This window comes from Borostomias antarcticus (genome assembly GCF_949987555.1).
Source record: "Borostomias antarcticus genome assembly, chromosome: 14".
Lineage (NCBI taxonomy): Eukaryota > Metazoa > Chordata > Actinopteri > Stomiiformes > Stomiidae > Borostomias > Borostomias antarcticus.
In genome coordinates, this window is record NC_140247.1 from 2,610,449 (window position 1) to 2,625,413 (window position 14,965).

General features: G+C 41.4%; 1 protein-coding gene across 1 annotated transcript in view; it reads left to right on the forward strand.

The window, feature by feature from the left end:
- The window catches only part of pdgfc (platelet derived growth factor c), a gene marked incomplete at its 3' end in the record, with an annotated part of 44,058 nt that extends 31,080 nt beyond the window's left edge, over positions 1–12,978 (forward strand). The window contains exons 4-6 of the mRNA XM_084448968.1: positions 12,045–12,249; positions 12,394–12,614; positions 12,865–12,978. Of these exons, the coding sequence (XP_084305094.1) occupies positions 12,045–12,249; positions 12,394–12,614; positions 12,865–12,978 (540 nt within the window). The remainder of the gene's footprint in view (positions 1–12,044; positions 12,250–12,393; positions 12,615–12,864) is intronic.
- Positions 12,979–14,965: the final 1,987 nt, after the last annotated feature.

Genomic DNA, 14,965 nt, shown 5'->3' on the forward strand with positions numbered 1-14,965 from the left:
GGGAACTGAAATGTCATTGTCAATGTTTCATGTTGTCCCTGGGGTGACCTGTTTTTTTTATATCAGATTATAATGTACCTCCACAGAGTTGACCGTTGTGCCTTGACCACTTACTCTATACAGGAGATAGTGTCAGGGCTCATTCAATTTCACTTGAGTTGTAGCATGGCATGATGAAGGGAGAAGAGATTTGATCCTAGTGAAAGTAGATGCAGGATTCTGGCATGGTGAAATTTAGTCTCTTTTTAAACCAACCTCAATTGCAGTGTGTGTTATAGAACTAAAAAATCTGTTTATGGACAACAGGCCTCATTTACTTTTTGGAAGTTTTCTTGTGTAGGGAAGCGGTTTGCAACTCTGTGTTAAATTTTAGACAATGGGCCTCATTCACCAATATCTTCTCAAGTTCTGTTCTTAAATTTCTTCCTAAGAACGTTTCTAAGGAAAGCTCCCGTCTGATTCACGACGTGTTCGTAAACCGGTGGAAGAGTTCGCACCTGCCTTCTCTTCTCAAGTTCAAAGCTCGTGGCCGCTCACATGAATTAGCATAGGTAAACTCCCCGCCAGCCCCATATAAGGATATGCAACTACAGGGTCGTATGCAGATGTCATTTCTCTGAATGAATACCACTAATTCGAGCTCTCAACTCGCCAGCTTTTCGATAGCATAATGGTTTAGGAGGGGTTGTGTCAAGTGCGTTAGCAAGACAGAGGACTGCATTTCGAATCCATCGTAGGCAATCAAAATCTGATTTTAATTCAGCCAAGTAGGCCTCCTACTACGAGGAATTTGCAAGTAGGCCTCCTACTACGAGGAATTTGCCTTTGTGCATAAACATAGCGAGGCAGAACAGTGCAAAATGTCAATGTGATAGAATACAATATACAAGCCTATAGTCTACAAAAATGTAGGCTATATAGCCTATACAGCTGTCAACGCTAGCAGTTAACAAAAGAGGTACCCTACGTATCTGATCTTATCTACATAGGCTTCTGTAGAAATGGTCCTTATTGTGTCATTTGTAAATTGAGTATTGGAGTTTATCTGTAATGATCATAACCTTGGAGCCGGCGGCAACATTTCACTGTGACTAGACATTAGGCTGCATGTGACAAATAAAGGAATCGTGAATGTTTAATCTTGAGGAGAGATATGCAGGCTACTGGAGGGGGGCCGGCGTGCCCACCGTTGTCCGCGTTCGACCAGCGCGTTGGTGCCAATAGGGACAACAGCACTGTTGGGTGTGCGCGCCGCTGGCGATATGGATACAGACACCAGGGACACGGACTACCACCCTCTCCACAGCAGACTCTCCGTCTAGCGCACTAACACACATCCAACTGTAGAATTGAGGTGACCGCAATCACCAATTGATGAAATGGTCATGGATTTGTTGGTAGGCTATTATATGTAGGCCTATACCATGGATGTATTAATAGAACTGGATACAGCCACTCCATTCACTGACCGCTATCAACAATGAAGCCCTATTGAACCGCGCCATCCTGGCAAATTTGTAGTCATTTGACCATTTCCGGTGACTTTTGTACTTGCGCAGTTGTGCTTTACTGGCCTTCCGGTGACTTTTGTACTTGCGCAGTTGTACTTCTGTCCTACGCGCGTCCACGTCCATGGTGGCACCGCTTCTAGCTATCGAATGGCCGACTGGTGTAAGATGGATAGCCTAACGTTAGAGAGATAAATGTAGTCTATGGTTATGTTAATAAAGCTAACAATGATGTTGTAACATGCATGCAGCACTGCCGATCTGAACGATTGATTCATTATTACCATGGATCGGTATTGGGATTGATCAAGGGCGAATGTGAAATAGCAGCCACGAACTCAGCCGGTTATCCGAGATGCGGTAGCCGCGGCCAAAGCTCCTGCTGGCGGGGAGTGAAGCTCTTCAACTCGCCGGTCACTGGCTCCCTGGAGGAATTTAGCCTGGCTGCAATAACGTTATCGCGAACGGAATGAATACCATCTACTAGCAAACAAAACATGTTCAGTTATATTTAACCTGTTAAAACTAAGATGCCTGGATGAAAAAATAATTTCTCCAATGGATATATTTGACAAAAACAGGTTAATATGCAAGCCGGTTTTCATTGCTAAATCAAAGCGGGGAGAGCCGGGAACGTGCGTGGACGCGCGTCGGACAGAAAAGCTCAACTGCGCAAGTACAAAAGTCACCGGAAATAGCAAAATGACTACAAATCTAGCCAAGATGGCGCGGTTCAATAGGCCTTCACTTTAGATTTCGAATCCTGGGGGCTTGGCCTATACAGAGAAATCTCACGGTGCTTTTGCAGAACGGTCAAAGAATTAAAACAAAACACAAAACTCATCAATTTACACCAAAATCACAAATTATTAACACACAATCTAAATATTTTATCGACATCTTCAAGACTGATCAACACGAATAACAAGCAAGTCGGAGCGAAATGATTTAAACTATGACATATCAGATATTCTGACGCACACGTTTACAATGGAAATTATGGTTATGATTAGGACACGTTATTGGGAATTATGCAGATGTAATTGTATTTCAATCATATATCATCCAACTGTAGAATTGAGGTGACCGCAATCACCAATTTTGCATAGTCTACATTTCCTCACTCAAATGGCCTACTTGCGACTGCTATTCAGTGTTCGTATATTCTGTTCTTAGCTGAGAACAAATCCCAGATGAGAAAACATTGGTGAATGCCCGAATTTTCTTAGAAACGGTGTAAGTACAGTTTAAGAAGAAATGCTTCTTAAGAACTTAACTTCGTTGGTGAATGAGGCCCATTGTGTTTCAGAGGCCTCCCAAGATGTTATTTTTGTATTGTCATCTCATATCAACAGTGGGCCTCATTCACAAACAAAGTTAATAATTTCTTAGGAAGCATTTCTTACTCCACTTATACCGTTTCCAATTCTGGCGTTCACCATTGTTCTGTGGGAACTAAGAACAGAATCTACGAACATGGAAGAGCAGTCTTAAGAAGGCTATGGACTGTTTATGAATGATTGTTCATTTAAAATGTGTGATTTGTGATTGTGTTTACTTCAAATCTACAGTTATATAACATTAAAGGAATGCAATTCTATAATATATGTATTACATTACATTACATTACAGTCATTTAGCAGACGCTTTTATCCAAAGCGACTAACAATAATTGCATTTAACGTAGGAAGAGCCAATGTACTACTACTTGCCAGACCTCACAAGTGCATCTTCTTTCTAAAACAAACAAGTGACTAAGAGCATAGTCTAGTGCTGAAGGCAAAGTGCAAGAATCACAATCTAAAGTACAGTGCAATATAATAAGTGCTTAGGTGGGAGGATTGTTGTAGTACTTCTTGAAGAGATGAGTTTTGAGCCTGCGACGAAAGATGGGCAGCGACTCTGCTGTCCTGACATCAGTGGGCAGCTCATTCCACCACTGCGGGGCCAGGACAGAGAAGAGCCGTGACCGTGTCGATCGACCGCAGGAGCCTCGGAGTGACGGGGCAACCAGTCGCCCTGAGGTAGCAGAGCGTAGTGGTCGGGAGGGGATGTAGGGTTTGACCATGGCCTGGAGGTAGGAGGGGGCTGTTCCTTTCATTGCCCTGTAGGTTAGCGCCAGAGTTTTAAACTGGATGCGAGCCGCTACAGGGAGCCAGTGTAGGGAACGGAGGAGGGAAGTTGTGTGGGAGAATTTGGGGTGGTTGAACACCAGGCGAGCAGCAGCTTTCTGGACAAGTTCCAGAAGTTTAATGGCTGACGCCGGCACCCCAGCGAGGAGGGAGTTGCAGTAGTCCAGGCGGGAGATGACCAGGGCCTGGATGAGTACCTGCGCCGTTTCATTAGTGAGGAAAGGGCGAATCCTCCTGATGTTGTAGAGCATGTATCACTTATAATATCTTATAATAATGGTTTTCATTATTTTACAAAGCGAGAGTCTTTCCAATAGCCTGATACCCCCGATGCACCTGGTCCAGCGGTGTGCCCTTCTCTGGATACAGCAGTAACTGAACAAGCTAATATCATCTCAGTAACTGAACAAGCTAATATCATCTCAGTAACTGAACAAGCTAATATCATCTCAGTAACTGAACAAGCTAATATCATCTCAGTAACTGAACAAGCTAATATCATCTCAGTAACTGAACAAGCTAATATCATCTCATGCATTTTACTGACGCTGCTAAAGGACCGGTGGAGTCCGCTCTCTAGATTTCCGTTGGGCATGCCACATTGACAGCTCTGTATTTTATATCCTACATTTTTGTAAACTGTAGGCTATTGTATAGTGTATTCTATCACTTTGACATTTTGCACTGTTCTGTCTCGCTATTATGCACCAAGGCAAATTCCTCATAGTAGGAAGCCTACTTTGCTGAATTAAAATCAGATTTTGATTGTCCACGCTGAATTCGCTCTGCAGTCCTCTGACTTGCCAATGCACCTGACACAATCCCACCTAAACCATTATGCTATCGAAGGCGCGGATGACCGGTATTCATTCATTCATTCATTCATTCATTCATTCATTCATTCATTCATTCAGAAAAGTGACATCTGAGCACGACCGTTTAGTTGCATAACCTTGTATGGGGCGAGCAGGGAGTTCACCTATGCTAATTCAGGAGAACTGTCGCACACTTTCACAATACGAAACCATGGGATTCATCATTATGAGGCAGGTGTGAACTCATCCAGCGGTTTACGAACACGTCGTGAGATCTTTCTTTAAAAACGTGGGAGCTTTTTTTTTTTTTTAAACGTTCTTAGGAAGAAATTTAAGAAGATAACTTAGGAAGATATTGGTGAATGAGGCCCATTGATAGATGAACCTGGCACATAAATCAAAGGCTTTGTTCACACGGCAGTGAAATGTGACCCAAATCCGATCTTTTTGCCTACATGCGACTCAGGTCAGATTTTTTCATGACCGTCTGAACAGCGCAAGTCACATGAAATCAGATTTTTTTTAAATCCAACCTGGGTCTCTTTCAGAGGTGGTATTATATCAACCTGGGTCTCGTTCAGAGGTGGTATTATATCAACCTGGGTCTCTTTCAGAGGTGGTATTATATCGGATACATGTCTGATGTTTTCCAACGCGCCCGCCGTCTGAACAGTCATGTGTTTAATGCTACTTTTACGTCTCTAGAGCGGTGACCATGGTGACCATGGCGGTGACTTGCAAATTCGTGAAGCGTTCCACTGTGGTGTGCTTGTGCGGCATACTGCACGTCACAAGACGATCCTCATCCTTCTTCTCGTTACCATTTGCTCATACCGTCGCCTGCTTCCACTGCACAAATAGCCTACTTGAAAATCAACCCGTAAAGGCTAACTTCAGTTGTGGTTGTAACGTTATCATGGATGTATTAATATAACTCCATTTACTTCCGTAAACAGTGCGCTGCGCGTGACGTCCTGACGTCTTTGTTATTGTTCCTCTGCGCATGCGGGTCTGTTCAGGGCCGTGGGCTGTTCACACGGGGGTCAAATATAGGTTACATTTAAAATGTCATGTGAACAGCTAAACAAAAAAATCGGATCTGTGTAAAAAATCGGAATTGAGCATTAAGACCTGCCGTGTGAACTAAGCCAAAGTAGCTGTATTCTGAAAGAAGAATGGGCTTCTTACGAAGCATTTTCTTCTTAGACCCCAGGCGCGCAGATTGGCTGGGGCAAGGGGGGGCACTGCCCCCCCTGGTGGCCAGATGCGCAAACTGTCTGCAACGCGTCCAAAACATGTATTCTAGAGACTGGGTTGCGACCGGATCAGAGAAATGCACTGAACGGCTCCTGCTTGCGTGAGAAATGATTGTGCTGATTCCTCATCCAGTTATGGGTGGATGGAAAACTTTCAACTGAATGTTCATATTGTTCTGATAATTTCGGCTATAGCAACATAAGAGTGGCAGCTTTGACAGCAACCCAAACATGAGCTAATCCCATAGCTGTAGGCCTACCATTGCTAGCCATGAACGAACTGTTGGATACTGCACATCTGTGCAACGTATCCATTGTCAAGTTGTCAAATTGATTATGCACGCACTATTATTCTTTTGGTGATTATTCTTTGATATAAATGCAGATAGGCTACATGTGAAGAGGCAATTGCTGGATTCTAATACGCTGTTTATAATGACACATCCCGACATTGAAGCATGAAAGGCGTAGCATACATTCCGTTTTAGTTTTTGGAAGAATTTATTGGAAAATATTGTTTGAAGTAGGCCTAGGCTATATTGAAACGAATTCCAAATTGTTGTGCTAATGGACGGCGCAGCGGAGGCGCAGTTGAACGAAACGTGGATATTGGAAATAATAAGCACCATGTTTTTAAATGTTGTGGGTCAATCATGCAGCTGTAACAGAATATGCGCATTCCAATGTCCGTGCAGGGCTCGTATTTTTACCACTATAATCCCTATTTGATGGGGGGGGGGGGGGGGGCTGGGACTGACTGCCCCCCCTGATCAAAAAGTCAAACTGCGCGTATGTTAGACCCCTGCAGTTTTCACTAAGATTCTGACATTCAGCAATCTTTTCTTATTTGAGATTTGTTTGCACTGTTAAAGCCTCTGGAAACTTGGCAAAAATGCATATATGATATCAAATGTTAGTGTCTCTAAGCATCCACAAAAATCTGAGTTAAAATAAACGTTCAGAACCCTTCGAAAAAAGTGTTCAAAAACGGCTCATTTTGCTCTCTAGACCATTTGTCAGGAATGTGTGGGCGCGTCAGATCAGGATTTGATTGACATTTTGATCCGCCAATGACAAACAATCTCATCAAAACTAGCAACACACTATGCACAGCAACTAAAAGTCCAGCCGTATATGTTTGAGCCGTCAGATACTCAATTCTCAGAGGATGCAGAAATACAGTAGAAGCCCTGCCATCTCCAAATAATTAATTTTAATCGATCACTGAATGATGAGTTCCAAAATGCTTTTCTATCCATTAGTAGAATTAGTTAGCATTATTAGGCTGCTAAGCAGCTACAAAGCACTGAGTTGGCAAGCTAACAATGTTAGATTTCTTTAGAAAAAGGTGAGGTTAACAATAAACGTGGAACATTTACTTAAACTTTATCAGTAACTTACATGATCGATCTCTAGGCTCTGGGCATCGGTGAGAGGCTGAAGTGGAGGGAGAGAGGGTACTGCTCCAGCTACAAGACATAGCCGTTGTGCAAAACCCATGGCTTTCTGGCAGAATTTAATGAATGAGCGCAGCATATGAAGGTATGTTTCGGACTGCTCCACCACGGCTCACCAAAAACGCGGTCCACTGTTTCTCTAAATCCAACACAGTTGGAAAACTAAAGAATGACTTGTTGTCATCTCACCGATGAGCACCCAGGGACAGCACAAACAATCATGATCGTGCACAGGGTGGGGAGATAGAGGATAGATAAAAATAGATACCGGTAGATGGATAGATAAAAATAGACAAAGATACTAGGCTGGATCAAATATGTTAGCTAACTGCAAATTTGCTGTCGACGAGGCAGATTTAGCGGGGAGGTAGGACTTACTAACGTGCATTTTTTAATGATTGGATCTCGGATATAATGACGTCACATTAAACGTATTAAACAACGGCCATTTCAAACCCACTGTCAGGAATGTTACAAAAAATTAAATGAGAATATTTTGAATTTTGATAGAAAGTAATTGCTAATACTTTTACATGTTGTTTATTATGTACATAATACACTAAATTACATAGTTAGAAGACTTTTGTGGATTTGGTTTCCAGAGGCTTTAAGAACAGAATCTATGAAAACTCAAGCAGTCATACAAGCATTTGAGTGCTGACATGTTTATGTAAAATCATTGTTTTATTGTTTCCTTCAATTGCACAGTTGTATAATATTATAGGATAGAAATACAATCATATTTGTATCATTTCTAATATCTTTGAATAATTATTTTCATTATTTTATAAAGCGAGAGCTGTCTTTCCAATAATAGACCCAATGCGCTGGTCCAGCTCAAATAACTAACTGTTGTGTGCCCTTGTCCGGATAAGGCATTGAATGAGTAATAGGATCCCATGCATTTTTTTTAAAACTTTATATCCACTACTGACACTACTAAATTACATTATTACATTACATAAATCATTTACAGTAGCTGACGCTTTTACCCAAAACGACTTACAATAATTGAATTTAACGTAGGTAGTCACGTACCGTACCACTACTCACCAGAACTCACAAGTGCTTCTACTTTCTAAACAATTGAATAAGATCTTAATCTAGTGCTAAAGTCAAAGTGCAAGAGCAGCAAGATACAAATACAAAAGGTGCTTAAGAGGAAGGGCGAAAGATGGGCAGCGACTCTACCGTCCTTACATCAGTGGGCAGTTCATTCCACCACTGCGGGGCCAGGACAGAGAAGAGACGTGACCGGGTCGATTGACCACAGGGGCCTCCGAGCGACGGGGCAACCAATTGCATCGAGGTAACAGAGCGTAGTGGTCGGGCGGGGTTGTATGGCTTGATCATGGCCAACTTTAAACTGGATGTGAGCTTGCTACAGGGAGCCAGTGTAAAGAACGGAGAAGGGAAGTTGTATGGGAGAACTTGGGGTAGATGAACACCAGGCGAGCTGCAGCTTTGCCAACGCACATGACAAAACACTGCTTTAGCTAGCTATGCCACCAAAAAATTAACGATTTGATTGTACATGTAGGCAGTATTCATACTGAAGAGGGAGTTAAACCAATTCAACTCGGCTACAAGTGCACATGGCCCTGCAGTCTCATGCCCTTTTATCAGATTGGTGGACGTTAGTAAGTAAGGTTGAGTGGTTAAGTCTGATCAAAGGCTCATGTTATGGTCACCATTTTCACAGATACATTTATGTTTGATTATTCATTTGTTTGCAAAACATTTACTAAACAGCAAGACAAAAGAAGTGAACATCTTTCAAAAGCTTTTGATGTGTGGATTCCCCCAAGTCATTGGAACATAATGTTCAAAGGAGCTGTTCTAATCTCTCACTCTTTTGAAAATCATCTGTAAAACAATTTTGCTATTTGAGATCTACAGTATATGTGCCTTATTGCATTTTGATGAATGCATGCTGTATACATGTTGCTGGACTGATACATTCCTGTCAGGTATACAGATGACATATAGCATGTATAAAAACATATACAATATTCACTGCACATAGTTTAGATGTCTAGTTCTGGTCCACCACTCTCCACACACTGTCCACTGTCTGTCGTTTCTGGCAAGAGCCTCTGTCTGCGAGCCCTTGTCTGCAAGCTAAGCTGTTTTTCTTATATAAGATTGACATAGTCTGTATCCAATTTGAAACACCTTTCACTGAGAACTGTGTAATACAATGGAATCCACTCTGTATTTTAGTTGTATACCTCTGGAGAGTAATTCTTGCCCAATGAAGTTGTTGAAGATAAAAGACTTGGTATAAAGCATAGAAAAAAAGAGCTAAAAATGTGAATGTAACTTCAGTTATGAGGCAAAATATTTTCCGGGTTGCTATGCAAAGAGAGGTCATAGCTTTTGCAAATTTGTCCAAGAAAAATGAAAACAAGTCTAGTTGGAAAGATGACTTCTCTTTTTCTTAGGTTGCTTCAAATGTTCATTTCTTTATGTTTCAATACAAAAACATTAGTGTACTGGTTCAGTACTGTATGTCTACTTGTATCTGGTTTCTCCAAAACAACTTTCATCAGTTCAATTCAATCAACAGCATTCTTGTTTTTGTACCTCAACATCTGTCCTTAGCACCATTGTGGTGCATTGTTTTACCTCTGACGATTTCAGCTACAGTAGATTTTAAATATGTAAGAACCAGGCTTACCTGTACTTACATATTTCTCAAATTGCCCCATAACGGATGCCAAGTCGTATAAATACAGTACCTCAACACTTCAACTTCTAATGAAAGGAATGAAAGCTACCAGACTCTGGATCCCAGCATTTACAATTTCTCAGAATCCATGCCAGTCAGACATTATGGTGGCCCTTCGCAGTGCTTTGTTCCTCTCATCTGTTAAACCTTATTCGGTTTTGACCTGTCTCTGAAGGATTGCTTGGCTGCGGCATCTGAGGCTATACCTACAGAGTGCTCTTAATTGGAGGACTGTAGCACCGTCCACATTCACAAGCTGTTAATGGTTTCCAGTCCACACTTTCACCTGCAGCCAAACTAATATGAATCACCTACAGTACCGCAGTAAGTGCTTCAGTTATTGAAACTGTAGTACTTTCATATTGTAGAAAAGCTATAATATGGTGTTTTGCTTAGCATGATGTCCCACTTTTGTCATGGTCTTGATGTTATTTGTTGTTGTTACTGCAATGCATGGAATGCAGAATGAAAACCCTTGCCAGTAGGATTCACTTTAATATACATGTCATATTTGACTGTACTTGTACTTGCCTTGATGTTATGGTATTTAAAATGAATCACCACATTATTAACGCAGTGGCAAGTTGTTCATACTGTACAACCTTTGAAACCATGAAAGTATACCAAGCCAAAACTATACACATTTGCATAAACAACATTTTACAACTTCTGGATCAGCTTTTTCCTCTGCTTATCATCTGCTCCATCCTTGAGGGAGTCCAGACTATAATTTCAGAGTGTATTACATGGTATTAGGCTGTCAGTGAATCAGAACTGAGTTTCCTATGTCTCTGCCATTATTCAGTGTAACAATGGCAATCCAGTGGCATGTCTGTTTTGTTGATTCATTCCCTGATCTCTCCTCTCTGGCTGAGCTGAAAAACACATTTACTCTCTTTCTCTCAATATTTCAATCTCCACTTTTATCGCTGGCTGAATATGTTCTTTCTATTCTCCCCAACCGTTTTGCCACAACAAAGCAGTCGGGGAGAAAAGACAGAGCATATTCAGCAAGCCATTAAAGTCATGTTGGGATGTTTATACCAGTAGGAATCGAAGATCAACTAACCCAAAATCAATCAATGTACCAAAATACGTATGTCATTATGACAATTTATGAACAATCAGATTTTTAGATTTTCAAGATAATATTTTCAGTCACATACTGTACAGTACATTCTCAGGGCAGTCAGCAGCAGAAACATAAGCACTCATAAGAAATCATAACTATCTAACTATTCACTTGATTCTCTTTCCTTTCTGCTGATGTGTTCATGTAATCAACCCACTCCTATTCCTTGCTGGTAGTACATTTGACCTGTCAGTCAAGGAGGATTATCCTGGTATCGCCACAGAGAGCTACCAGCAAACTGACACGCTGACATTCCAGAGAGGTACAGCAGAGTGTACTGAACAGAAATGTCTGGTGGATTAAAGTCCAATATGGGAAGACACATTCACACCCCAGGTATCAATCTACTGCAGTGCTCTACGCCTCTTGCCTGGGTCCAGACCATTGAATCCACCCATTCCACCGAGTTGACGGATTCTTGGTCTGGCATCATGAACAGCAGTTTCTCAGTTGAATAATGTTCGGTTCAATGAGAGCTGTGGGGGACTAACGATTAGTCAATCAGTGCCGTGAGCGCCATTGTCAAGCTGTTGTTAAGCATCTAGTGACTGGTTTGGAAAAAACTGAATCCCCCTCCTCCCTCCATGCAAGACTCGGGTGGAGTGTAACGAGTTGACAATTCTGTCTGATATCAGCCAACTACACCTCGGCCAGAAAGAGCAGTCACAGACAATACTCTTTCCCACAGGAAGGCGTGGCCCTTTTGAGTCCTGTCGTCCCCCAGTATGACATGTCTGTGAAGGTAGCAGAGGTGTAATCACAATGTTTCTCAACGGTGGTTTTGTTATGAATTTGGCTGTTCATCCATCTGTACCGGTATAATTCTGTAAAACATCTTAGTAAGCATCAGGTGTGTTACTTAGCGCCTTGTTGAATGGATGTTGAATGTTGTGTGTGCCCACCCAATTATACATTTTAAAAATCATTAGGACAATTCAAGTAATCTGGTTCCCGCAAAACATCATGAGGTGGATGTCCTGACTTTTTTCTTCTCGGTTGTTTGTTTTTTTTAGAGCGTCTCCGAGCCAGAAGTCCCTGGTGTGCTTCCTCCCCCTCAGAGTGTGGACTCCCTGTCTCAGGCTGTGGCCAGCCTGGACACGGTGGAAGAGGTCATGAAGTACCTGGAGCCTGAGCGATGGCAGCTGGACATGGAGGAGCTGTACAAGCCCACGTGGCACATCCTGGGAAAGTCATTCATGCACAACAAGAAATCCAGAGGTAAGATGTCTGTTCTGCCATTTTCTGATTGAGGGTGAACCTGGAGTACAGCCAAGCTCAACCCCTGCTTAGCAGCCATGCAAAATCCTTGGAGGAAAACAATCACTGAGCTAATGAGGTCAAATCTTTTTTCTTTTTTTGGAGCAGGAGTAGATCTGAACCTGTTAAGAGAAGAGGTGAGACTGTACAGCTGCACTCCGCGTAACTTTTCGGTCTCCCTGCGCGAGGAACTGAAGAGGACAGACGTCATCTTCTGGCCCAGCTGCCTGCTGGTGAAGCGTTGTGGGGGCAACTGTGCCTGCTGCTCCCATCGCTGCTACGACTGCCAGTGTGAGCCCGCCAGGGTCACCAAGAAATACCACGAGGTACTGTAGGAGTGTGGCAGGGTTCACTGTCTTGAGAAAGGTCTTTGACCTACAGTAACTTTGACTCATTGACTCGATAAATGTAGAAGAGAAAACTCTTTTGTGCGGTCTTCTTCTTCTTTTAATCAAGAGGGTGGCAAGGTCATGGAAATTACATTACATTCATTCACTGCATCATATTGGAGTATTGGGTCTCATGTCGTTGAGATGCTTACCTACTGTATTGGAATCCTTCCGTTGTTCTCTGCAGGTTCTCCTGCTGAAACACAGAAGCGGAGGCCGGGGCCTGCAGAAGTCCATGACCGATGTGCCTTTGGAACACCACGAGGAGTGTGCCTGTGTCTGTAAGGACGACTGGGACTGATTGCAGAAACCAGTGTAGCAGTGCAGCGGGCACTCCAGGGGACACTGGAAACCAATCTCGGCACCCCAGCCATTTCCCATCTGTCTCCATTGGGAGTTACCAAAATGGCTTGATTATCCTGTCGTCCTTTTACTAATTGGATGATGGTAAAGACTGACTGAAACTGTGCTGTTTACTGGATGGATCTGGCTGCAACAGAGTAACTTTTGTTTATTTGTATGTGCATTTAAGACACAAAAGACAAACAAAATGCACTGGAATGGACCTATTGTTTTTTTGGCTGCCCTGAAGATACTCCTACTTTGTTTCTCAGAGATCAGAAATGGTGCTGAGGACCGTTTCAGAGAAAGTTTTTCCAATTTTTGTTTTACGTTTAAGACATCTTAAAATTCAGCACGTCTTGAGAGTCTCAGTGTCTCATTCAAGTACTTTTTGTCTGTATATAAGTGAACTGCCTCCAAGTCTTCCATCTAGTACATTATTCCCATTAAGGAGGAGAAGAAAGGTAATCTCTATCAGAGATCCTCCACTCCTCACTCTCCAGAATTCCCAATTATTAAATATTAATTAATTAATTAAAACAGCGGAACACTGCTGAACAATCTGTCCAATGCAACTGTATTTTGTGTAAATATAAATTTTTAATTGTTATGTTCACTTCTATCTTTATTTTCTTGTCTTTTTTTATTTTTTTTTACCAAAGATACTCAGTGAGGAGATAAAATTGCACACTTAAAACCAAGTGGGTATTGTTTTATGCATTTCAATATGTCCTATCTCAACAGTGGTGTCAAATCTGCCTGCTTTAGAACTCCATATAACCTACAGTAGTGCGTGAAATATAGAAAATGTGCCTATTAGATATTTATTTTGTTCAAGGAATGTCAAAAATGTGTTTTTGTATGCTGAAAGTATAGTCATTCAGTCATTTGTACAGTAGTATAGCGTGCATTTTCAATGTTAATCTTTTTTATGTGCACACCAATACAAAAATCGTGTTCATTTTTTCATACCAAAGTTATTTAACACTACTTTTTGTGATTTTTTGTATTTTATCTGAGAATAGAAATAAATACATTAGTGTACTACTAGAGATACAGTAGACAGTTTACCTTACTTTCTCAGAGTGAGTAAAGGGTCCATACACATGAGAAATTGAGTTGAGTTTGAGTTGAGTGACTGAATTGAGTTTCATAAACAATGCCCCCCAAACTATGTACTGTGCAACATGACAGGCATACCATTTATGGAATATATTGAGAGAATGTCTCTTAGCCTTCATTGTCCAATTGAAGCTACTACAGAATGGGATACTGAATTAGTAGCAAGTACGTTTCATCAATAGTTCATTAATGTCCAAATCCTGCATGTGCTGGAAATCTTAGTGTTTAATTTCAAATTACCCTTGTCCTCAATAAATGGAGTAAGGAAGAAACAAACACTTTGATTCACACACTTGGTAAATAAATAAAAAAAATCATGTTTTGTTGTTTTATTCAAAGAATAATGACCGAGGAAGCAGATGTCTGGATTCCAATTTTGCATCTTTCATTAATGCTGCTCTTCCAAACTATTTTCCAGAACATTACAGCTACATTCAAGTAATAGGAAACACAAACCTCATTATGAACAAATGATTGAATTCAAATTGTTTCGCTAAATTACCTGGTTACAACAAACATTGAATGATTACATGAAACAACAAATAATTTGTCAAGTGTCTGGCATGAGTAGAACATTATTATCGACTATTTATCACAAGCACACTGTATGTGTATATATGTAAAAGGCACCAACCAGCTTGTCTCATGATGAAAGGCTTGAAGCCATTACTGTCTCCCCAGGAACACCTAAGAAAGGAAAAGTAGTCTGGGTATTGATATACTGTATGCCTGGAAGATTAAAAAAAATAAAAATCTCACTGACTAGAGGAATTTGTCAATCCAAATCACGGCCAACTTTTATCTCCTTCTCAGACTCAATAAAC